Source organism: Spermophilus citellus (assembly GCF_964194105.1).
Source record: "Spermophilus citellus genome assembly, chromosome: 2".
Lineage (NCBI taxonomy): Eukaryota > Metazoa > Chordata > Mammalia > Rodentia > Sciuridae > Spermophilus > Spermophilus citellus.
The window spans coordinates 81,460,161-81,486,417 of record NC_138183.1 but is presented as its reverse complement, the minus strand read 5'-3'; the positions used below and the strand labels follow the sequence as shown (position 1 = coordinate 81,486,417).

General features: G+C 32.2%; 1 protein-coding gene across 1 annotated transcript in view; it reads right to left on the bottom strand.

The window, feature by feature from the left end:
- The window catches only part of LOC308641541 (intermembrane lipid transfer protein VPS13A-like), a gene marked incomplete at its 5' end in the record, with an annotated part of 147,541 nt that overhangs the window by 60,806 nt on the left and 60,478 nt on the right, over positions 1–26,257 (bottom strand). Inside the window, 9 exon segments of the mRNA XM_081280216.1 lie at positions 748–817; positions 1,933–2,014; positions 2,289–2,435; positions 3,099–3,252; positions 6,593–6,825; positions 17,710–17,839; positions 19,488–19,621; positions 20,219–20,347; positions 26,055–26,201. Coding sequence (XP_081136342.1) covers positions 748–817; positions 1,933–2,014; positions 2,289–2,435; positions 3,099–3,252; positions 6,593–6,825; positions 17,710–17,839; positions 19,488–19,621; positions 20,219–20,347; positions 26,055–26,201 — 1,226 coding nt within the window.

The window sequence follows — 26,257 nt, the reverse complement described above, 5'->3', positions numbered from 1 at the left end:
AGGACTTCTTAAATGAGTGAATAAAAAATAAATCAAGGCAATACTGTTTATAACAGCTACAAACCCAAAATATAAAAATGGCTATAGAGAGGAAATGGATAAGTAAACTCAAATTTTTAAAAATAAAAAATTAAAAAGAGGGGTGGGGCTGTGGTTCAGTGGTACAGCACTTGCCTCACACATGTGAGGCACTGGGTTTGATCCTCAGCATCACATAAAAATAAATAAATAAATATATTGTGTCCATCTACAGCTAAAAATATAAATTTTTTAAAAAAGCATAATAATAGGTACACATATACAATAAACTACATTTTAAAAAGCAAGGGAATAAAGAGAGTTTGTCTCAGAGATAATTGGGAGGAACAGACTTAAATTTTTGCCTATGTCCCATTTTTTGAATGTGTAGTGAGTGAAACATAAATATTATTTTGTTCTTGTTTCTAAAACAATCTACAGTCATTTTAGACAACTTAGGAAAAAGAAAAAACAAATATACAAAAAAGAAAATAATAAAATACCCAGATCTAGAAACAATTATTGTTAAAATTTGAAGTACTTCATCCAGAGCCTTTTGAATTTCCAAGATTATAATATAATTAAGATATTTTCTTTGATCCTTATTATCTAATATTTTACATTTAAATCTTTGACTTATCTGAAATTTATTTTTATAGAGTGCAGATAATTCATATTCTTCAACCAAAATATTAAATGAACATGTAAGAAATATATGACGACACTTACTTAATACGTGATATCTGCGAATGTCCTGCAGATCTCATGACAATACTGACATCTGTGAAGGGTTTTGGTGCTGTCAAGGTTATAAACATGATTACTCTCTTGATCCTTCAAGGCAAACATAAGCATTTTCTTCCAATTTAATATAATTATAATGGAAAATTAAATCATTTACTAAATCATGAGTATCAATTAAAATTACTGATATTTGCAAATTTCCTTATGGTCTTAATTTCAGACTCTAGGACTGTGATTATCTAAATTTACTCTAAAAATAATTAATTCTAAAAATTAGTATTTTAAACTGGAAGTATGCATTAGAATCATGACAAAAACTATGAAAATAGATTCTGAAGACTTGCCCAAGGTCTCTCAGTGGGGGGGCATGTATAGTAGTTAACAGTTTTCAAAGGGGCTGGGGTTGTGGCTCAGTAATAGAGCACTTGCCTGGCACATGTGAGGCACTGGGTTCAATCCTCAGCATCACATAAAAATGAAAATAAATAAAATAAAAATATTGAGGCTGGGATTGTGGCTCAGCGGTAGTGCATTTGCCTGGCATGTGTGGGGCAATGGGTTCAATTCTCAGCACTGCATATAAATAAATAAATAAAGGTCTATGAACAACTTAAAAAAAAAAAAAGGTATTGTGTCATTTACAACTAAAAGAAAAAAAGCTTTCAGGCTTTTTTTTTTTTTTTTTTTTTTTAGAGCCTGTGGTTTGGAATGGGAAACCCATAACAGAGGCAAGTGAAGTAGGGTGGAAAGGAGCAAAGAGAAAGTGGGGGAACAAGGATAGGTAAGAAAGGTAAAGGAGAAGAAAAAGTGGAAGAAACGGTGTCAGTTATTCTCATCACAAAAGTTTCTTATTAGAAAACACTCTGAATTTGAATTTACTCATTATTTATTCAAATGATCTAATAGTTTTTAAATCTCAGATTTATAGATTAGTAATCTGATGTGCTAATTAATATTTTTAAAATTTTAAATATACATTTACAATTAATCTTTTATTTTTAGCATTAACTTGAGTTTCACTGAAGTCAGCTGAATACTCTCTGCTGTTCCTTTTTAAGCAGTATAATTTTTCAGTGATCCTACAGTAGGTTTTATTTCATATTTTTATAGTAAAATGAACCTAATAGCTAGAACAACTGTTTTTATGGTAATCTAAAAGTAAAAACAAACCTGAGTCCAACGTGACAGACTTTGGAGGTTTAATAGGATAAAACACGAATGGAAAAATAGCACCAGGAATCTGGTTTTGAATCTAAGAAAACAAAAAAGAGGTCAATACATAGTATATAAATAATACAACCTGACTACAACAGTAGGCTTTAAGAAATAGAGGGAATCAAAAAGTCAGTCAAATATTGAAATTGAAGTAGGAAGTGAAGTGAAGATTCAATTTTCTCCAGCTTCTTGGTGTGTTTTATACTGACTCCATCTTGCCTTTTTCTTTGGGTTTTCTAAAAGACAATATAGACCAGGGGAATAAATAGGGTTTTGAATTATGTTTTGCCAGTATTTTCAGTAAGACTTACCTGTATTCTGTAAATCTGAATTCTAAATGATGATTGATGTGCAGATGTGCTATATTCCACTTTTAATGCTGGAAGATAGTTTCTTCGAATAGCTTGTACATGTGGTTGCAAAATTTTCATGTTAATCCCACTAGGTGTGAATCGAACCTGAAAAATAACCAATCCCCCCACAAAAAGAAAACCAACATGAAATGTCTCTTTTCCATAAATGATTAAGATTGAAAATTTATATCATAAAACTTTTAGGGTAATACTAATTTAAAGAGTAGGCTAAATATTTGACTAGGGTTAGACTGAGATCTTTTACCTCATATTCTTAAATTGTACATACTTTTATAATCCTTATAGGTTAGCTGTATCAATTTTTACATTAATAAAATTTACATAATAAAAATCAAGTAATGAAAGAAAATAAATTTAAGAATAAAATAAAAAACCATTTTTAACTTCTCATTAACTAAAGAAAGTATCTTTAAGAGGAAGTGTTTTAAAAAATAACATTTTTAGTTGAAAATGGACTCAATACATTTATTTTGTTTATTTATTTTTATGTGGTGATGGGGATCAAACCCAGTGCCTCTCATGTGCTAGGTAAGCGCTCTACCACTGATCTACAACCCCAGCCAGAAAGTTTGATTTCTTAATACACATAACCATCCCTTTAAAATATTTTGTATGAGTTAGGTATGTTAGGATTAACTATATTCAATTTGTTTTGTAAGGAAGCCAGACTTTCCTTAAAATTCATTAGCAATTCAAACTACAATAGAGAAAAATTAGAAATTCACATTAATGATTAAAAGAATTTACCAGAATATTAGTGTCCAACTCAATAACCTTGTCTTCTAAGGGTGAAGATTCTGTATATTCCTTAAATTCTTTTTCCAGCTTCTCAGTATGCTTTACACTCATTGTCTTCCATCTTGCCTTCTTCTTGGGCTTTGTTTCCCAAACCACATCAGAACTTACATATGAAAGCGAAAATCATAGTACTAATTTATAATCGTTTTCATTTAAACTGGTTTATTACATAAATTAAAAAACCTTTGTAAAACTTCAAAAGTTTTACTGAATTGTGAAATCACAATTTTAGCCTTAATTACAAATAAGCACATTACAAATCTAAAAACACTAATTAATTAACATTTCTGTCATTCCTATTCATTATAGCTGGGGTGTAATGGACAATAAGTAGTGAACAAGTGAATCAATTTTAACATATATGTAAAAATGTTTGCAAAAGAGAAAAAGTATGCAAAATAAAGAGAATCTGGAGTCTCAGGATATGTGAAGTGGTGGGGGATGTGGTATTAAAATGGAGTGGTCAACACAGACCTCACTGAGAAGCTAAAATTTCATCAACCTTAAAGGAGGTAAGGGAGTTATCCAGCAGAATACAGAAAAAGAATATTTCATTTAAGTGCAAAGCATTAACAAAGATTATAAAGCAATATCACATCTGTAGTAAATGAAGAAGAACAAGAAGGCCAGTATGGTAGGAACACATTAAGAATAAAAGATGAAGTCAGTCAGTGGGAGATCAAATAATGCAGAACCTTCTAAGACATTGAAAAGACTGAGTTTTATTCTGAGTTGAGGAAACACTGAAAGGTTAAAAGAAGATTAGTAATATAATCTATGTTTTGAGAATGCATTATGGGTTGGGGGAAGAAAAAAGGATCAAGGCTACAAGCAGAAAAACTTATTAAGGGTTAATACAGCAAGCACCTGAGAAATGGTACTGGCTTGGATGAGGGTAATAACAGGCAATAAAATATGGTCAGTTGCTATGCATACATTGAAGGAAAAGTTAGTACAGAACTTCTCCATGAAATAGATATGGGGTATGAAACAGAGGAATCAAACAAAGTCTTCAGCCTGAGCAACTTGGAGTTGTGAATACCTCCCAAGGGAAACAGGTTTTGGTAGGAAAAAATTAAAGAGTTTGGTGTTACACATATGAAGTTAAATAAGTCTCTTAGATATCTGAGCAGATTTTATGTAGGCAGTCAGATATATATGTAAAGAATTTGGAAAAGAGGACTGGCTTAAGAAATATATTATTTGTGTATCTACAAAAAGTTGGTGAATATATTGGTATTAGAAATTATGAAAAAATGAAATAGACAAGAGGATTGAGGTCTTAGAGCCTCAAAGCATCCAATGTAAGAAACTGAGAGAAAACAAGGAAACAACAAATGAATCTGAGAATGTTGGGACAGGAAGAAAACCCATGATGGTGAGATATCCTAGAAATCAAATGAAAGAAACTGTATCAAGAAGAAATTTGTGTTAAATAGCAAATCCTGCTGGAGTGGTTAAGAAAGAAAAGAATGAAAAAGATTGGAGATAGTGAATGTATTAAACTCTTTTGAAATAGTGATTTGAGAAGTTTGGCTGTAAAGAGAAAAAATAAAATGGGTAGTAGAAAGAAACAAAGTAGGGTCAGGAGATTTTTTTTTTTTTTAAGTTCAGAGAAGTAACAGTACTGACAGAAACAACCCAGTAGAGAGACAGAAACAACCCAGTAGAGAGACAGAAATTGTAAACCTAAGATGGAAAGAAGATGATGGTGGATCATTGTTGTCAAGTAAGTAACAGTGAAATATATGTGCAATATAGGAAATATAGTGCAAAAGTAGAAACATGTTTAAATGGGAGCACATACATATACTTATGGAACTCAAGAGAATCATATTGATATAGCATGTAGGTACAAATGCTGGTAAATAAGAAGTTGTGATACTGGGAGATAAGGTGGGCCTAGGAAGTTTGCTTTTAATTGGCTTCAATTGGTGAAGTGAGATGCAAGGGAATGAACTGAGAGAAAACGGGAGTTTTAAGGAGAGACAAAATATAAAACAGTAATTAGAGCACTAGGATGGATTAAAAACATGATAGGGTATTTATAAATTTGATTTTTGATATTTTTATCCCACAGGCAAAAAAATCCTTATATGTACTTGGAAATTACAATCTAACAGTAATCTAGAAGACAGTATAAATAGAAGAAATCTAATTGCACAGAAATTAAAATGCTTAAACACCTAACGACAGAATAAATATATATACCCAAACAATATTATATGAATTCATGAATGTCAGAGAGAATCCCAGTATTATGTACAACTATAATGCACTATATATATACATATATACTTATTTATTTATTTACTTTAATGGCAATTAAAAAACCCTATCGGGGGAAGTTTGGGGTACTAAAACTAATCAAAATATGTTATATTCGTGTTCCAATATATGTCACATTGTAAGTTACCATTATGTATAATAAGTATGCACCAATAAAAACAGCCTCTAAAATTACTCTACTTACATAAATTATTTAATTTTAAGTATTCAATTTGTTTACTCTTTCCAACATTTATATTCACTTAATAAAATACAAAGTTAGAAAACCATGTTTTCATCTTTGCCATATCATTTAGCATGAGAGATAATACATGATAATTATAATAGCCATAAAATTTGTATTTTAACTTCTTATTTAAATAAGAAAAACTTTAAGTTTTTGAGAACAATGAAAATTTTAAAGAAAACAGCTTTAAGATTTCTTTAAAATTACATTTATTCCATTCAATGAGAAATCGGTAAAATATAATTCACATAGAAACTAAATTTAAATATGTATCATAAATATCTTTAATATTTGGAATTCAACTCATGTAAAGGATTAAAACTACATTATCTTGTTAAGTAGACTGGAAGAAATGCTCTCACAATAGGCGTGCGGGTGCTCACGTGTGTGTGTGTGTGTGTGTGTGTGTGTGTGTGTGTTAATTTTAATTTAACAATTTGTGAATAGGAACAATAAGGGCATAAGGGGAGATAAGAGCTTTAATGGTGATGCCTTATATGGAAAATAATAAAATACAGCATTCTTTACTAGATCTTCAAGTGCCAAGGTCAAATTAGAATGTGCTTGTCTTAAGTCTTGCAACAACTACTTATGGATTATATATACAGTGTACTTTGTTCTCTGATAGATGGTAAGAAATAAATCAGAAAATTTTATGACTTGTTCAATAAGATATACTTTTAATAACTGAATAAGTCTAACTTTGTTAGAGCACTAGGATGATTAAAAACATGATAGGGGATTTATAAATTTGATTTTGACATTTTTATTCCACAGCCCCCCCCAAAAAAACCCCTTAAATGTACTTGGAAATTACAATTACCTTAGTATTGATGACTAGTCAAAAAAATTGTCACTTTAGATTTTTATGATCATTTCGTAATAATTAAGAACTAATTAAACTTATCCAAAACTTAAGGTACCTAACCTTGTAATGCCTATATAGGCTACTTCTTCCTTTGTATAATTGTTGACAAGAGAAATTCCAACATCTTGTAATGCCAACACAATTTCTTGCTCTGCTAACTCTGCTTTCTCACTTTCATATGTCACTTTAAACACTCTTGGATCTTCAGTGAATAAAATAATGCGCTGTAAGCCTTCAAAGAATGAAACTAAATAAATGGTCTTTTTTCCCAAATTTATAGGTGTCATCATATCCTAAAAGAAAACCACACACACACAAAAATTAGAGTTTGGTCCCAACCAACACAAAGTCTAAATTTCATATTTGCAAAATGAAGATATTAATTTCACCTATTTCATAAGAGTGGAGTGGGGTGGCAAACTAAATGAATTAATATTTTTATAATACTTAGAAAATTAATCAGTCATGATTACTTCAAAGGATTAGTGACAACCAATTGAATTAATATTTGTATAATACTTGGAAATTTACTTCAGTATCATTTGATAGCTGAAAGAGAATAAAAAATGTCTGATATCTCAATTGCAAATTCTTATAAATGAAACACTGATATTCAGCACAGGACTAATTAGGTAGAAAGCACTTACAGAAGCATTGTGATGAACCAGGATCCTGAGGTTAAATAACATGATAAACGTAGCAAATTCCAGTAAGAGCTATAAATTTCCGGCTAATGAATATTCAGATTATAGGAAATTTTAATATTTAGTAACATTCATGTTATAATGCACAGAAATTGGAAATGTTAAAATGAAATTATTGCATAGGAAACATCATGTTATAATACATTCTAAAGTAAAATAAACAGCACTAAAACAACATTGAGAGATAAGAAGTTTACAAACAATTCTTAAGTCTAATGTCTTGTGAATTTCTGCTTTTATAAACTTCAAACTATCACTATGATCTGAATATGCAAATATAATCAAGACTATTTTTATATTAAAATATTTTTCCTGAGTAAATCTAATCGGAATTAGAAAACATTAAATAAAGTTATTTAAATTATAGGTAATCCCCTTAAATACAATTTTAAAAAACCCATATCAGATTACTCGACATCATTGGAAGACAATGGGAAAATATTACCAATATGCTAAAAGAAAGTCACTCTGAACCTAAAATTCCTTCCCTAGCAAAAATATCTTCATGGAAGACGAGGACACAAAATAAAGATGCATGCTAAATTACTAAAGTTCATCATCAAAAGAGAATCATACAAGGATATTCTAGAGAAGGAATTAACAAATGGCAAAAACAAAGTGATCCAAGATGGAGGTTTGAAACAAAATAGATGTTAAGCAAATAAAATAAGATCTATCTGGGAAAAAAACATTTTATAAAATTCAATATTAACCATGATTTAAAAAAACCCTTTGGTAAATAAGGATTAAATGAGAAGTTATTTACCTACTTCTTCTGTATTTGTTCTAATTAGTTATACATGATAGTAGAATGCATTTTGACACATCATACATAAATGGAGTATAACGTCTCATTCTTCTGGTTGTGCATGATGGAAAGTTATACAGGTCATGTATTCATATATGTACATGGGGTAATAATGTCTGATTCATTCTACTATCATTCCTATGCCCATAACCTCCCTTCACCCCCATTACCTCTATCTGTTTAGTCCACAATACCACTATTCTACCTCCCACCCCTTAATGTGAATTAGCATCCACATATCAGAGAAAATATTCAGCCTTTGGTTCTGTGGGATTGGCTGATTTCACTTAGCATAATATTCTCCAGTTCCAACCATTTACCAAAAAATGCCATAATTTCATTCTTCATTAAGTCTAAGTAATATCCCATTGTGTATATATCACAGTTTATCTATTCATCTGCTGAAGGGCAACTAGGTTGGTTCTATAATTGAATTGAGGAGCTATAAACAATGATTTAGCTGCATTATTGGAGTAAGCTGATTTTGAGTTCTTTGGTATAAACCCAGGAGTAGGATGACAGGGTCATATGGTGGTTCCTTTCCAAATTTTCTTAGGACTCTTTATACTACTTTCCATAGTTGCCACACTAATTCACAGTCCCACCAGCAATGTACGAGTATACCTTTTTTCCTTTGTCCTTGCTAACATTTATTGTGGCTTGTATTCTTGATGATTGTCATTATGAATGGAGTGTAATGGAATCTTAGTGTAGTTTGATTTGCATTTCTATAATTTAGAAAAGTTGAACATTTTTTCATATATTTGTTGATCATTTGTATTTCTTCTTCTGTTAAGTGCCTGTTCAGTTCCTTTGCTGATTTACTGATTAGGTTTTTTTTTTTTTTTTGGTGTTAAGTTTTAAGTTCTTTATATATATATATGCTGGAGATTAATGTTGTATCTGTGGTGCATGTGGTAAAGATTTTTTCCCATTCTGTAGGCGCTCCCTTCATGTTACTGATTGTTTCCTTTGCTGTGAAAAAGATTTTTACTTTGATTTCATCCCATTTAGTGATTCTTCATTTTACTTCTTGTGCTTTAGGAGTCTTAAGAAAGTCAGTTCCTAAACCAACATGGTGGAGGTTTGGGCCTACTTTTTCTTCTATTAGGAGCAGGATCTGTTCTAGTGCCTAAGTCTTTGATTCCCTTAAGTTGATTTTTGTGCAGAGTGAGAGATAGGGTTTTAATTTCATTTTGCTACATGTGGATTTTCAGTTTTTGAGCACCATTTGTTGAAGAAGCTATCTTTTCCCCAATGTATGTTTATGGCATGTTTGTCTAGTATGAGATAACTGTATTCATGTGAGTTTGTCTTTGTGTCTTCTATTCTGTACTACTGGTGTACATATAGGTTTTGGTGCCAATACCTTGCCATTTTTGTTACTATGTACTATGGCTCTATAGTACAATTTAAGGTCTGTTATTGTGATGCCTCTTGCTTCACTTTTCTTGCTAAGGATTGCTTTGGCTATTCTGGGTCTCTTATTTTTCCAAAAGAATTTCATGATTTCTTTTTCTATTTTTATGAAGAATGTCATTGGGATTTTAATCAGTACTATGGAGGTGGTTCACTAAAAGAAAAACCAATCAAAGAGGAAAAACAAGTCAAGTTAAATAACAAAAATAAACAAATATAGCTGGAAATACAAACCATATCTCAATAGTAACTTTAAATGTTAATGGTTTAAACTCACCAATCAAAAGACATAGGCTAGCAGATTGGATTAAAAAAAGATCCAACAATATGCTGTCTACAGCAGACTCACTTGATAGGAAATGGCAAACAAAGACTGAAGGTGAAAGGTTGGGAAAAATCATATCACTCACATGGACTGAGGAAGCAAGCAGGGGATCTCCATACTCATATCAAATAAAGCAGACTTCAAGCCAAAAGTTAATCAAAAGGGATAAAGATGGACATTACATACTGCTTAAGGGAAACATATACCAACAAGATATAACAATCATAAATATATATGCCCCAAACAATGGCGCACCTATGTTCATCAAACAAACTCTTTCCAAGTTCAAGAGTCAAATTGACCACAACACAATAATCTCGGGTGACTTTAACACACCTTTCTCACCACTGGACAGATATTCCAAACAAAAGTTGAATAAATAAACTATAGATCTCAACAACACAATTAGACTTAACTTAGACTTAACTGACATATATAGAATACATCAACCAGCATCAAGCAGATACACTTTCTTCTCAGCAGCACATGGATCCTTTTCAAAAATAGACCATATACTATGCCACAGGGCAACTCTTAGCAAATACAAAGGAGCAGAGATACTACCATGCATTTTACCAAATCTTAATGGAATGAAGTTGGAAATCAATGACAAAATAAAGAATAAAAATTTCTGCATCACATGGAGACTGAACAATATGCTACTAAATGAATAATGGGTTACAGAAGACATCAAAGAGAAGATTTAAAAATTCTTAGAGGTAAATGAGAACACAGCCACAACTTATTGAAATCTCTGGGACACTATGAAGGCAGTACTAAGGGGAAAATTCATTGCATGGAGTTCATTCCTTAAAAGAAGAAAAAGTTAACAAATAAATGATCTCACATTGCATCACAAAGTGCTAGAAAAAGAAGAACAAATCAGCAGTAAAAGCAGTAGAAGGAAAGAAATAATTAAAATCAGAGCTGAAATCAATGAAATAAAAAAACCAATTCTGATTCAAATGTAAAAAAAATAAAATATAAACACAGGAAAAAAAATACAGACAACAATAAGTGTTGGCGAGAATGTGGGGAAAAAGGCACATTCATATATTGCTGGTGGGACTGCAAACTGGTGCAACCAATATGCAAAGCAGTATGGAGATTCCTTGCAAAACTTGGAATGTAACCATCATTTGACTCAGCTATCCTACTCCTTGGTTTATACCCAAAGGGCTTAAAAACAGCATACTACAGAAACACAGCCACATCAATGTTTACTGCAGCACATTTCACAATAGCTAAATTGTGGAACCAACCTAGATGCCCTTCAATATATGAATGGATAAAGACTGTGGTATATATACACAATGGAATATTAGTCAGCATTGAAAGAGAATAAAATCATGGCATTTTCAGGTAAACGGATGGAGTTGGAGAATATCATGCTAAGTAAAGAAAGCCAATTCCCAAAAAATCAATGGCTGAATGTTTTGTCTGATATGTGGATGCTAATCCATAATGCGGATTGGGGGGAATCATGGGAGAAATGGAGGACCTTTAAATAGGGAAAAGGGGAGGGAGGGAAAGGGAGGATGGATGGGGCAAGAAAGATGGTAGAATGAGATGGACATCATTACCCTAAGTACATGTATGAAGACACAAGTAGTATGACTCTACTTTGTGTACAACCAGAGAAATGAAAAACTGTGCTCTATATATATATTGAAATGCATTCTGCTATCATGTATAACACATTAGGGTAAATAAATAAATTTCATAAATAAAAAAATAAAAATAGGTATACATTGCACGAAAAAAAATTGACAAAACTAAAAGGTGATTTTTTGAAAAAATAAATAAAATTGACAGACCCTTAGCCATGCTAAAGAAGAGGAGAGAGAGAACTCAAATTACCAGCATATGTGATGAAAAAGGAAATATCACAACAGACACTCCAGAAATACAGATGATAATTAGAAATTATTTTGAAACCTTATACTCTAATAAAATAGAAGACAGTGAAGGCATCGATAAATTCCTTAAGTCATATGATCTGCCCAGATTGAGTCAGGAAGATATACACAATTTTAACAGACCAATATCAAGTGAGGAAATAGAAGAAGCCATCAAAAAAGTCTTTGACGGGCTGGGGATGTGGCTCAACCGGTAGCGCGCTCCCCTCGCATGCGTGCGGCCCGGGTTCGATCCTCAGCACCACATACCAACAAAGATGTTGTGTCCGCCGAGAACTAAAAAATAATAAATATTAAAAAAAAAAAAAAGTCTTTGACCAGATGGATACACACCTGAGTTCTACAAAAAAGCCCAGGACTGGATGGATACACATCTGCGTTCAACAAGACCTTTATAGAAGAACTAATACCAATACTCTTCAACTTATTTCAGGAAATAGAAAAAGAAGAAGTACTTCCAAACTCATTATATGAGGCCAATATAACCTTGATTCCAAAACCAGAAAAAGACATTTCAAAGAAAGAATATCTTTAATGAACATAGATGCAAAAATCCTCAATAAAATTCTGGCAAATCAAATACAAAAACATATCAAAAAGATTTTGCACCATGATCAAGTGGGATTCATCCCAGGGATGCAAGGTTGGTTCAACATATGGAAATCAATAAATGTAATACATCACATCAATAGACTTAAAAATCATATGATCATCTCAACTGATGCAGAAAAGGCATTTGACAAAATATAGCTCCCCTTTATGTTTAAAACACTAGAAAACTAGGGATAACAGGAACATATCTCAACATTGTAAAGGCTAACTATGCTAAGCCTCAGGCCAATATCATTCTAAATGGAGAAAAATTGAAGACATTCTCTCTAAAATATGGAACAAGACAGGGATGCCCTCTTTCACTACTTCTATTCAACATAGTTCTTGAAACACTGGCCAGAGCAATTAGACAAACAAAAGAAATTAAAGGAATAAATATAGGAAAAGAAGAACTTAAAACCACTAGCACTATTTGCTGACGACATGATTATATAGTTAGAAGACCCAAAAGGCTCTACCAAGAAACTTCTAGAACTAGTAAATGAATTCAGCAAAGTGGCAGGATATAAAATCAACACCCATAAATCAAAGGCATTCCTGTATAGCAGTAACAAATCCTCTGAAATGGAAATGAGGAAAACTACCCCATTCACAATGTCCAAAAAAAAAAAAAGATACTTGAGAATCAACTTACAAAAGAGGTGAAAGATCTGTACAATTAAAACTATAGAACCCTAGCAAGAGAAATCAAAGAAGACCTTAGAAGATGGAAAGATCTACCTTGCTCATGGATAGGCAGAATTAATATTATCAAAATGACCATACTACCAAAAGCACTATGCAGGTTTAATGCAATTCTGTTCAAAATCCCAATGGCATTCCTCATAGAAATAGAAAAAGCAATCATGAAATTCATCTGGAAAAATAAGAGACCCAGAATAGCTAAAGCAATTCTAAGCAGGAAGAGCGAAGCAGGTGGTATCACTATACCAGACCTTAAACTATACTACAGAGCAATAGTAACAAAACCAGCATGGTACTGGCACCAAAACAGGCTGGTTGACCAATGGTACAGAATAGAGGACACAGAGACTAACCACAAAATTATAATTATCTTATATTAGACAAAGGTGCCAAAAACATGCACTGAAGAAAAGATAGCCTCTTCAACAAATGGTGCTGGGAAAACTGGAAATCCATATGCAACAAAATGAAATTGAACTCCTATCTCTCACCATGCACAAAACTTAACTCAAAATGGATCAAGGACCTAGGAACTAAACCAGAGACTCTGCCTCTAATAGAATAAAAAGTAGGCCCAAATCTCCATCATGTCAGATTAGGCCCCAACTTCCTTAATAAGACTCCTATAGCACAAGAATTAAAAACAAGAATCAATAAATGGGATGGATTCTAACTAAAAAGTTTTTTTCTCAGCAAAAGAAACAATCTGTGAGGTGAATAGAGAGCCTACATCCTGAGAGCAAATTTTTAACCCTCACACATCAGATAGAGCTCTAATCTCTAGGTATATAAAGAACTCAAGAAGCTAAGCACCAAAAAATAAATCAATAAATGGGCCAAGGACCTGAACGGACACTTCTCAGAAGAGGATATACAATCAATCAACAAATATATGAAAAAAAATGCTCATCATCTCTAGCAATCAGAGAAATGCAAATCAAAACTAAGATATCACCTCACTCCAGTCAGAATGGCAGCAATTATGAAGACAAACAACAACAAGTGTTGGCGAGGATGTGGGAAAAAAGGTACATTCATACAATTTTCCAAATTGGCTGCACCAATTTAGAAAGCAGTTTGGAGATTCCTTGGAAATCTGGGAATGGAATCACCATTTGACCCAGCTATTTCCCTTCTCAGACTATACCCAAAGGACCTAAAAACAGCATACTACAGGGACACAGCCATATCAATGTTTATAGCAGCACAATTCCCAATAGCTAAACTGTGGAGCCAACCTAGATGTCCTCCAATAGATGACTGGATAAAAGAAATGTTGGATATATACTCAATGGAATTTTACTCAGCAATAAAAGAGAATAAAATCATGGCATTTGCAGGTAAATGGGTGGCATTGGAGAAGATAATGCTAAGTGAAGTCAGCCAATTCCCAAAAAACAAATGCCAAATGTTTTCTCTGATATAAGGGGGGTGACTCATAGTGGGGTAGGGAGGGAGAGCATAGGAGGATTAGATTAATTCTAGACAGGGAAGAGGGTTGGGAAGCAAAGGGAGGGGGAAGGGAATTAGCAAGGAGGTGGAATGTGATGGTCATCATTATACATAGTACAGGTATTGGGTGTTAACATACCTTATATACAGAGATATGAAAAATTGTGGTATATATGTGTATTAAGAATTGTAATGCAAAAAAAGTACACATGTACAATGGCATAAGTTGGTGTGAACATACTTTATATACAGAGATATGAAAAACTGTGTTCTCTATGTGTAATAAGAATTGTAATGCATTCCACTGTTGTGTATTTTAAAAAATCAACTAAAAAAAAAAAAAGAAATAAGCAGGTGCAAATTGCCTATAAGCATTTTGTGAGTCTAGATGTTTGGGCCTAAGAAGATACTATGTCAGGCACTGCAACATTATATCCTCATGATATGACCAGGAAGATATAACAATTCAAAATTTGTAATTACCTAATCACATAGCTTCAAAATAGAAAAGCTAAAATAAATGAATCAAAAAGGAGAAATGTACAAATTTATGATTATACTGTTTTAACATATTTCTCAAATATAACAAGCAAATAAATGATACAGAAGATTTAAATAACACAATTAACAAATCTGAACAAACTAACAAAAACCATATAACATTCTTTAAAAAGCTACAGAACATTTTCTTTTTCTCAAATACATATGAATTAGTTACTGACCATAGACTGGCCCACATAGCTAATCTAAACATTTCAAAATAGTGAATCAAAATATTTTCCCAAATTACAGAAGAATTAAATCAGAAATCAATGAAAATGAGAAAGTTCCCATACTATTAAAATGTAAGGCTGGGCGCGGTGGCGTATGCTTGTAATCCTAGCAGTTTGGGAGGCTGAGTCAAGAGGATTTCGAGTTCAAAGCCAGTCTTAGCAATGGCGAGGTGCTAAGCAATTCAGTGAGACCTTATCTCTATTTAAATAAAATACAAAAATGGGCTTGGGATGTGACTCGGTATTCAAGTGCCCCTGAATTCAATTCCCAGTACAAAAAAAAAAAAAAAAAAAGTATATGATAACCAGTAAACTAAAATATAAAAAATAAGTAACAATAAAAATGGGAGTTCATAACCCACTTGAATCTAATGTATGAAATATGATATGTCAAGAGCTTTGTAATGTTTTGAACAACCAATAAAAAAAAATTAGAAAGTTATTTTGAACTAAATGATAATAAACATGCAAAATTAACATTTGTGAGATAAAGTTAATGTTATTTTGTGAGGAAAATTAGTGACTTTAAATGACTTCAAATATGAAGCAAAAATATCTGAAAAATAGTGATTTAGATATGAACTAAGTTGTTTTCCCCTAAGACTTATGTAGAAGCCCTAGTACTCAATGTGACTGTATCTGGAGATGGAACATTTAAGGAGATAATAAATTTCTTTTGTCTAAACCATCTAGTCAGTGGTACTTTGTTTTGGCAGCCTGAACAGACTAATACAGTATTGATCTTAAGATGTTAAAAAAAATAATCAAAGTAAATCTAAAGAAAGATGACATAATATAAAATAAAATAGAGTAAAACTGGTGAAACTGAAAATACATGTATAAAAGATATCATTAAAGAAACCATGATTTTCTTGTGTAAAAAAGCAACTTATAAAATTGATAAACCCTTAGCAAAATTAATCAAGAAAAAAAGAAGGCACAAATAAACAATCCCAAGAATGAAAAAGGGCATCACCATAAATATATTCAAAATTTTAAAAAGGGTATTATGAATATATTTATGTCAACATATTAGAAATTTCCAATGAAAAGATCACATTCTTAGAAAAACATCAAAATAAGAATAAACAGAAAAGTGGATTGTCCTATATGTAAAAATAAAATAGAGTTCATAATTCAAAACCTTCCCACTGCAGGCAAGGACTGCTTGGCTTCATTAGTAAACTCTATCAAACATCCAAAGAGGACATCATATTGATTCACATCAATCTTCTAGAAAATGTGATTAAATATTTTTTAAGATTTTTAGTGAGCCAAGAATGCCTTGATATCAAATTATGAAGAGGAAATTACAAGATAGGAAAGTTACAGGCCAATCTCCTTCATGAATATTCAAACAAAAAGTTTTAAGCCATTAGCAAGTCAATTCCCAAAATGTGAAAGTGGCCTAATATTAAAAAACTAAATCATAAAATCCATCTACAAAATAAGATAAAGTCCCAAAGGCACATAATCATTTTCAATAGATAAAAATTGAAAGCATTTAATTTAAAAAAAATCAGCAACTACTAGGAGTAGAAAGCAATTACCTTAATTTGATACAGGGCTGTTAATTCAAAAAATAGTAACAACAAGAACAACAACAAAACCCTAGAACAAAAAACACACTTAATAATAAAACTGTCCAGTCTCCTTTCTAAAAGAGAAATGAGAGAAATCACTGGCCTATTGATAGTCAGGAACAAATAATAATAAAAGGGAAGAAAAACATTAGAATAGGGTCAAATTAAGATGAATTCTGAAGGTCAAATATAACTTTAAGAAAATATTTTCTGAAAGTCATTTATGTTATTAGAAAATGTTTGTATACAACCTTATTATCTGAACTTGCCCCTAAGAAATAAATTCTTAACAGTATACTCAATGGACCCTTAAATGTTTTCTACATAAGCAGTTAAATCTAAGATGACTGTCAGGGCCAATAATTTATCTCTTTATGAGGTGAATGCTGAAAGCACTTCTGTAAGCAGAGCTTTATCTTTTACAACTTAGTAGAAGCATATAGAGATGTGGACAAAATTAGACTACTTCTGGTTTATAATATTTCTGGATAAGATAAAGCTGGACAGAACTCACTTTTTTTACAATGAACATAAGGAAGGATTTCTATATAGTTTTGTTTTAAAGGAAGAAAAGTTTTGCATGTGGTTTGCATGTTTTACTGGAGTAAATCTGAAAGATCCTGCTTCTTTGGGATAAAACTAGTTCTTTCTGGTTTCCAACTGTATCTAGCTTCTGGTTAGATTAAAAGAAAGAAAGAAAGAAAGAAATAGTAAAAGAAACAAACAAACAAATAAAAAAGAGCCTAAATACTATATTTTAAATCACTGGCAGTTATTTTACAAATATAGAACAATTCTTAAAATCATCAAGGCTGAAAATAATCTTTTAAAAAACACACAGACCCACAAAACCAAAAAGAGTTCTTGAGAACACTGTAATAATCAAACTAACACTTACGTCCTTTTGTGTTACTTCCCCATGGCTTTTTCCACAACTCCACTTTAATTTTCTAGAGCCCACTGGATCAGTCCAGGTATAAAACACTGCTTTTCCAGGAGGAAGGGAATCTTCAATATCACTGAGACAACTGTTAAAAGTAGCAAAAATAGGTATTAAGTTAAATGCAACCAGATAATATATCAAAAATACAAGATAATATATAATTCTTAGCCTATTGAGATTTGTAGAAATTCTGAATTAGACAAATTTTCCTTATATAATGAAATAAGCAATCTCTAAGAAAATATTTTAAGGAAAGCATCTCACTTAGGAAATAAAGATCTTCAAGTTTGAAATGAATGTCAATTTTTGTTTTAATTCAAATTATGGAAAAAATTTCAACTATTTTATATGATTCATACTAAATCTAAGAGAATTTAACTGGCAACTGTTCCCTAAGTGTTAGTTACTGTGGCAAAAACAGGTGTAGCTTAGTTATTTTTAAAATAATAAGATGTGAGACACAATATAAGAAATTCAGCTCATTCACAAAAAGATTTCAATAAGAAAAACAGAAATTATTTAATCAAAGAAGTAATAAATTAAAGTTTTTCTGAGCCAAATAAATTTACCCTGAAGATTAAAAGACTTCACTGGCTATCAGATAATATCAACAAAAACAGAATATGATCCTATGCCTATTTAGTAAAATATTTAAATTTAAAAAAACAAAGGGAAGAGAAACCCTTGTAAACATTCAGAAAAGCCAGTTACTTGCAAAGGAATAAAAATGAGCTTTTAGAAAAAAATTCTATAAATTAGTGAGAAAGTTCAAATATACAGACAGAATGCTATGAAATAGAAAGTGAGCCTTCACCAGATTACTCAATCTGTCAGTGACTTGATCTTAGACTTTCTAGCCTCTAAACTGTGAGGAATAAATTTCTGTTATTTACAAAAAAGTCCAAACAGACTAAGACAGAATTTATGTTTTTTATAATATAATTAAAAAACAAAAAAAACAGGAAGTATCCTTTCTCAATATCTCAAACAAATGAGACAATGATAGACAAGGAGGACTTCTAGGTACTTCTTAGACTAGTTCTATGGTCCCTATTCAATATGTGTTTGATTTAAATCAATTATTATAAGTTTTACATTTGGAAGCGAAAGAAAAGTATAAATACACTAACAGATATGGGCCCATTAAAAAGTAAGAGATGAAAACAAAATACTCAGACACAATAAATTCAGGATAACCTGGAACCACTAAGTAGTGGAACATAGAGTTGCATAAACTACAGTAGCACCAAGAGGGTATGATATCACACAAAACTGAAATAAACAATTTTAAGATTAGTCCTATACCATCAACCTTGAGTTTTGGTATTTAGGAAGCAGTTCTTTTCCCATACACTTTAGCGAGAAGAGGATATCTGAAAAAAATCTAAAATTTTATAATTACATTATGCTTATTAAAATATGAAAATTTCAAAAAGACCAAATTTTGAGACTCTGAACAAACCTGACATTTTTCAACAGACTAAAAAATGATCAAGCTTTGGCTATACTTTGTTTAACTCTTCATGATTCTTTCTTTGAAGCATTTGAAAGTAAATTATGAAGTTGGTTTGATCCCTACAAACTTGAGTATACCTTTCTTTAAAAGTAGGACATTGTTTCTTATAACCACAATACCATTATCTATGTTTATATTCATGAGAAATCATTATAAATGTCTCGTTACCTAGATTCGGCTAAATCAGGAGTTACCATATTTGTGATAATCTTCTTACCTTTGTTGGTACTGAACAAGATCATTCTTAGTGTGATTTATTAACAGGAATGTAGCTGCTCCATCATGGTAATCTGAAAATGTAATAATGGTTGAATGCTCAGCCAAATTAACTTCTGCTATGATACCTCCAAGCTAAAAGAAAGGAAAACATTCTTTAATGTGACAATTTCCCCAAGATTATTATTAATAACATGTAGTAATAAAACTATTCATAACTTGATAATCTGGAAGACAATTTAGAAAATAAGCATTTTATATTGCATTTCTGGGAAACAATGAATTCTTTTTGTATGCATATTTGTGGAATTCTAGATCTCCTATCTAGCATCTTAGGCACTCCAACTCACTTTCGGTGTGATAATTAATTTATCTTAAATTTCTCTTTTTTAAAATTTTTTAATTTTTAAAAAATTTGTTCTAAGGCTGGGGTAGTAGCTCAATGGTAAAGCGCTTGCCTCGCAGGCTTGAGACACTGGGTTTGATTCTTAGCACCACATAAAAATAAGTAAATAAAATAAAGATACTGTGTCCATTTGCAACTAAAAAATATATATTTTTTAATTTTGTTAAATATTTCTTTTTATCTTTGGTACCTTTTCCCTTTTAAAAAGAAATGTTGGTTCATTTTTAGTGAGAGGGGAAAAACAGATAATTGTTTTAAAAAGTAAAATAAAATACTAGTAAATACATAGTAGCTTTTTCAAAGATTCTTGTGAAAAAATAACTTACCTCATTATTCAGACGCAATAAAATACAATTTTCTTGCTTGTTAAAATATATCCTTTTTGGAGGACCTTCACTCCTTTCAACTTGAATAAGAAGTTTACTGCCAGCGTCCTCAGGCCAAAAGGGGATACACTAAGAACATATATTACATATATTTATAAAAATAAACAGATCTTATCAAAAATACTTATATTGTTGCAATAAACTCATCATAGTAGTAAAATAAACTTCAAAAAATCTCTGTCAGCTGGGCATGGTTGTGAATGCCTATAATCCCTGGGACTCAGCAGGCTGAAATAGGAGGTTCTCAAATTCAAGGTCAGCCTCAGCAACTTAGTGAGACACTGTCTCAAAATTTAAAAAAGTAAAATAATAAGAGCTGGCAATGTAGCTCAGCAGTAAAGCCCCCTGGGTTCAATTCTGAGTACCCAAAACAAACAACAACAAAACCACCAAACTCTTTCAACATTGTTATTAGGTTGCTTAGCTGAACAGCTATAAACTGTCAATTTAGAAATGGGTTATCACTTTCAAGTACTAAAAATACAAGCAGCAATGAGTAATTAAGTTGGAGAGCAAAGATAAATAGGGTGCTTGGGAGAAAACAGACTTCTTTCAGAGAAGTGTTGAAAAATCAGCAACTAAGCTGAGTCAGAAACTAGGAAGCAGATGTTGAGTTTAAAACAAAGGTTCATTTAATTACTAAAAATATAAATCATGTTTGGATATTATTTGTTAATTAAGTATAAGTACACACTATGGATGAGTCAGAAAATGTAATTAAGCTCTTAATATTATTAAGAGTAAAAAAGTAATCTAAAATTCATAGAAGGAAAGAAGCTTGGAATCTTAAAATAATTGGACATCTGTGATTTGGAAATCAAGCTAAAGACAGAGGAGACGGTGAAGGCACCAGAAAAAAGACTGGATGACAGAAACTGGAAACAAAGACAAGAATTAAAAAAACAAGATGGAGAACTAGCCTTCTGTATAAATTATAGTCAACTCCATCTTAGGTCCTGACCAGATTGGTCACTTGATTGGTCATGCAGTGTTTTCAAAGAGCCTTTTCATGTATGATACCTGAACTTTATCATATATGACCTGGAGACAATTCTTTTTTCCCCTTTTTAGTTGTACATAATGGTGGGATTTGTTGTTACATATTTGTACATGCACACAATGTAACAATAGAATTTGACCAGTATCATGCCCCAGTATTTCCTTTTCATCTCCTCTTCCCTTCCCTTAACCTCCCTTTGATTTTCATAAGATACTCTCCCCCACACAAACATCTTTTTTTTTTCTCTTTCCTCTCTAGTTTCCATAATGACAGAAAACTTTCTGAGTATGGCTTATTTCACTTAAAATAATGTTCTCAAGTTCCATCTATTTTTCTGCAAATGACATGATTTCATTCTTTATGACTAAATAAAATTCTACTGTGTACATATACCACATTTTCTTTATTAATTCATCTAGTGACATACAACTAGGCTGATTTCATAGTTTAACTACTGCAAATTGTTCTGATATAAACACAAGTATGCATGTATCTCTACAGTATACTGACTTTGATTCTTAAGGATAAATACTGAGTAGAGGTATAACCTTTTGCAGAACCTCCATATGGATTCCCATAGTGGTTGTACTCATTTACAATCCCACCAACAGTGTAAAAGTAATCCTTTTTCTCCATACCCTCTCCAGCATTTATTATTTTTGTATTCATGATGGCTTCCATTCTAACTGAAGGGAGATGAAATCTCAGTGTAGTTTTGACTTGAATTTTCCTAACTACTAATGATCTGGAACATTTTTTCATGTATTTGTTGGGTATTTGTATTTTTTCTTTTGAGAAGTATTTGTTTAGTTCTTTTGCCCATTTATTAACTGGGTTATTTGGGTTTTGGTATTAAGGTTTTTGAGATCTTTATACATTCTAGATATTAATCCGCAGTCAGAAGAACAGAGAGCAAAGATTTTTCCCAATTCCATAAGCTATCTCTTCACAGTTTTAATCATTTCCTTTGCTGTGCAAAAGCTTTCTACTTTGATGTCAATCCATTTATTAACTCTTGGCATTATTTCCTGAGTTTTAGGGATTGTACTGAGAAAATCGCTGCCTGTACCTATATGTTAAAGAGTTGACCCCACATTTTCTTCCAGGAATTGCAAAGTTTCTGGTCTAATTCCTATGTCTTTGATACATTTTTGAGTTGATTTTTGTGCAGAGTGAGAAATAAGGAAATAGTCTCATTCTTCTACACGTTGATAATTAGTTTTTACCTGGGGACAATTCTGTAGCAAAACTGAGCTAAATGTCTTAGCTTGTTAAAGTCGGTTTTATTCAACCATGAAAGGTAGAATTAGTTATTGAACAAGGTTAAGGATGTAAGAGGTTTACTATGATCCCCGCCCCCCCCCCCTGTCAAGACTTCCTGTATCCTAGCAGGTACTTACCAGGGAGAGTCAAAATAGAAACAATACAACTAATCCAAGCATATTTCTTGTGAAGAACTGAAAAGACTAAAAATGTTGTATATTTTAGACATCCTCAAGGCTATGATTCCTTGACAGCTTTGGCTTAATACTGGAGTTTAATAATGTACAATGTATTGAGCTTAATAATGTATAATGTATTTAAAACTGTGAGGCCTCTTGAGGCTCAAGAAAGTGCTAACGTTTTTGTCTTTTGTAGAAGGGAAACAGAGAAATATAGATAAGGTTAAAAATCAAAAACAGTAATAATCATGAGTATTTTTCTTTCTTTTGGTGCTGGGGATTGAACCTAGGGGCATTTCACTACTGAGCCACATACCTAGCCTTTTTTATTTTTTGAGACAGGGTCTCACCAAGTTGCTTAGGCCTTGCTGAGCTGGCTTTGAACCTGCAATTCTCCTGCCTCTGCCTCCTGAGCCACTGGGATTATAGGTGTGCGCCAACATGCCTGGTGAGTATGCATCTTAATATGATAAGGTTGATCAGTATGAGTCAAATTAGAAACATGCTTACAGTCCCAGCTACTTGGGAAACTGAAGCAGGATTGCATGAGCCCATTAGTTTGAAACAAGCTGCACACCTGTAATACCAGTTATCTGAGAGCCTGAGACAGGAAGTTCACAAGTTTGAGGTCAGCCTTGGCAAAATCCTCAGCAACTCACAGAAACCCTGCCTCAAAATAAAAATAAATATAAAAGGACTGAGGATGTAGTGCAGTGGTAAAGTACTGGTTTCAATCTCCAGTACAAAAGAAAAAAAAATTAAAGTCAGCCTGAGCAACAAAGTGAGACCCCATTCCCCTATCAAGAACAAAAAGCCAAATAACAAAATTAGAATTTAAAAAATTCAACACATGAAAGAAAATTTACCTTAGGCTGAAATGATAAACAACAACAACAACAAAAAAAACAAAGCAAATTTTAAAGAGTCATTATGCATTTGTGATTGAAATTAATGTAAATATGAACTAACTATTGAAAGACATTCTACAGATAAGGTTTTCATAGGATAATCAAGACCTGACAATATCTGAGAGACACAGATACATCAAGACAAAAATGTTATCACAAAATCACAGAAAAAAATATGTCTAAGAAAAACATAAAGCTAATGAGATTATGTGGAACACTCACAAAGATAAATCATATATTAAATCAGTAAGTATGTTTTGAAAACGTGCTATGTTTAATCTTTGACCAAAACCCTCCTAAAGCTCCCCATTTCACTCGGTTAAGGTGAAGTCCTTGTAAAGGCTTACAAAGTTCTGTATAGTTATCCTTCATTACCACTATGCTTTTCCTCTACTATTTTTCCCTCTCCAGTATCACTGGCCTCTTTTGATAGCCCTCAAACGTGTCAAATACTTTCCCTCTTTAGAATCCCTATTCTGGTTTATCCTTCTGTGTCTAATGCTTTCTCCTCAAATATTCCATCAGGCCTCACAAGGCTAACTAAGTACCCTCCCGTGGTTTCAAAGACAATCCCCCTCATTTCTCCCTCACCCAATACTTTTAGATATACCTGCATTTCTAGCCCAGGCACTTTCATTTGGAGGTCTCTCTATCTGGGCTCATGAGCAGAGGAGTTCCTCAGAAGCCTCTGCCAGAGGTTTATCTGAGAAGAGGAGAAGCCCTGAAAACTCTTTCTCAGTGCTCAGTATTTTTCTACTCTGCCCTCTTTCATCCCTCAGGTTCGTAAAACTGCCAGAGCCTTTTGTTAAGGAGTCCTTCAACAGGGAGACAACCCCAATGTCTGGGCTGATCCACTTCATCCCAGAAGGGGAATGTTCCTAGAAGGGAAAATGGAACAAGGGGATGTAAGTGCCCTATCTGGTTTATTTAGCCTCTTGCTTGGACTATTCAAAGTAAATGATTAAAAGTTTGATTGTGTTACTTTCATTCTGGCTTGTTGTCTTAATCAATTACTCCTGTATCTGTCAGCTCAGTTGAGCTCTTGACAGCTACTCTCATTTCCTGCAAGCTTTTGTTCAAAGGTGACTTCAGTGAGTTCTGATCACTTTACTAAAACTAAAGGTCACTCCTTGCTCTTCAGAATGTTTGACATTCCTTATATTACTTGATTTCTATTTCTCTCATTAGACTTTTAACTTTCTTATACATTTTATTAACTGATTAGGTTATTATTGATTTATTGTTTTTCTTTGCACTCACTGAATTGTAAACTACCAAAGACAGAAACTTGAGATTTTGTTAACAGATGTAATTCAAGTCACATAAAAAGTACATGGTAAGGAGCTGGGGCTGTAGCTCAGTGGTAGAGCACTTGTCTGGCATGTGTGAGGAACTGGGTTTGATCCTCAGCACCACATAAAAGTAAAATAAAGGTATTGTGTCTACCTACAATTAAGTATTTAACAACAAAACAAAACAAAAACAAACAAAAAGTCCATGGTAAGTATTCACTGAAAGAATGAACAGAATTGAAAAAGGTGGAACTTCTGGAAATGAGAAATATATTTAAATGAAAAATCAGTAGTTTAAGTCATAAATAGCAGTTTAGACACAGTAAATTAAAAAAAAAAAAAACAAGAAAGGGGCTGGGGATGTGGCTCAAGCGGTAGCGCGCGTGCGGCCCGGGTTCGATCCTCAGCACCACATACCAACAAAGATGTTGTGTCCGCCGAGAACTAAAAATAAATAAATAAATAAATAAATATTTAAAAAAAAAAAAAAAAACAAGAAAGAGATATACAAAGTAGAACTCATCCAGAATGTAGCAAAGAGTTAAAGACATGGAAAAGACAAAAGGAATATTAAGATATATAAGATACATGAAGGAGAATCTGAACATCTAAAATGTTTGAATAAAGATGCAGTAGGAAAATAAAAACAGACTAAAGGAAAAGCAATATTAAAAGACACATAAGTTTCAAGTTTTATAGAAAGTAAATATTCTATCAACCTAAGTCAATTGTTTAGAAACTTTTATGTAGATCTGACAGCAAATGATGGTACACAATCAAAATTTCATAAGTTACTTCAAATAATTTGAAGGAAAGTTTGGCTTAATCTACTCTGTATGAAGGCATTTCTAAAAGAGAAAATAAATCATTTCCTCCTCTTTAATGCCTCTATACCTTAACTAATTCCATTAGTATATTTAACTAATTTGGTGTCTACCTTCCTGAACAAGCTATGCATTCCTATAGAGAAAGGTCTAGTTTTTGATAATTAAATATTGAAAGCCTAGTACAAATACTCAATAAAAGTTCATGGAACTGATTCAAAATTGGGGTGGGGGAGGGTTAAAATTTCAGGCATCTAACTTCAAAAAAGGAGAATTCAAAGAGATACATTTTTGAAATTCATCTACCCACCTGCTCCAATTGAAGAGAGAGCCATTTATCACTTCCCTCTTCAGCCACTGATATATGATATTTGCTCTTGTTTTTAATCATATAAAAAGGAGTAAATGTCACAATTCTGGTAATGTTAAAACTGCTAAGGTTTATAGTGACACCAACCTAAGGAAAAAAAATTAACAGTTCAAAGACTGTTATATTATTATAACATCCTTATA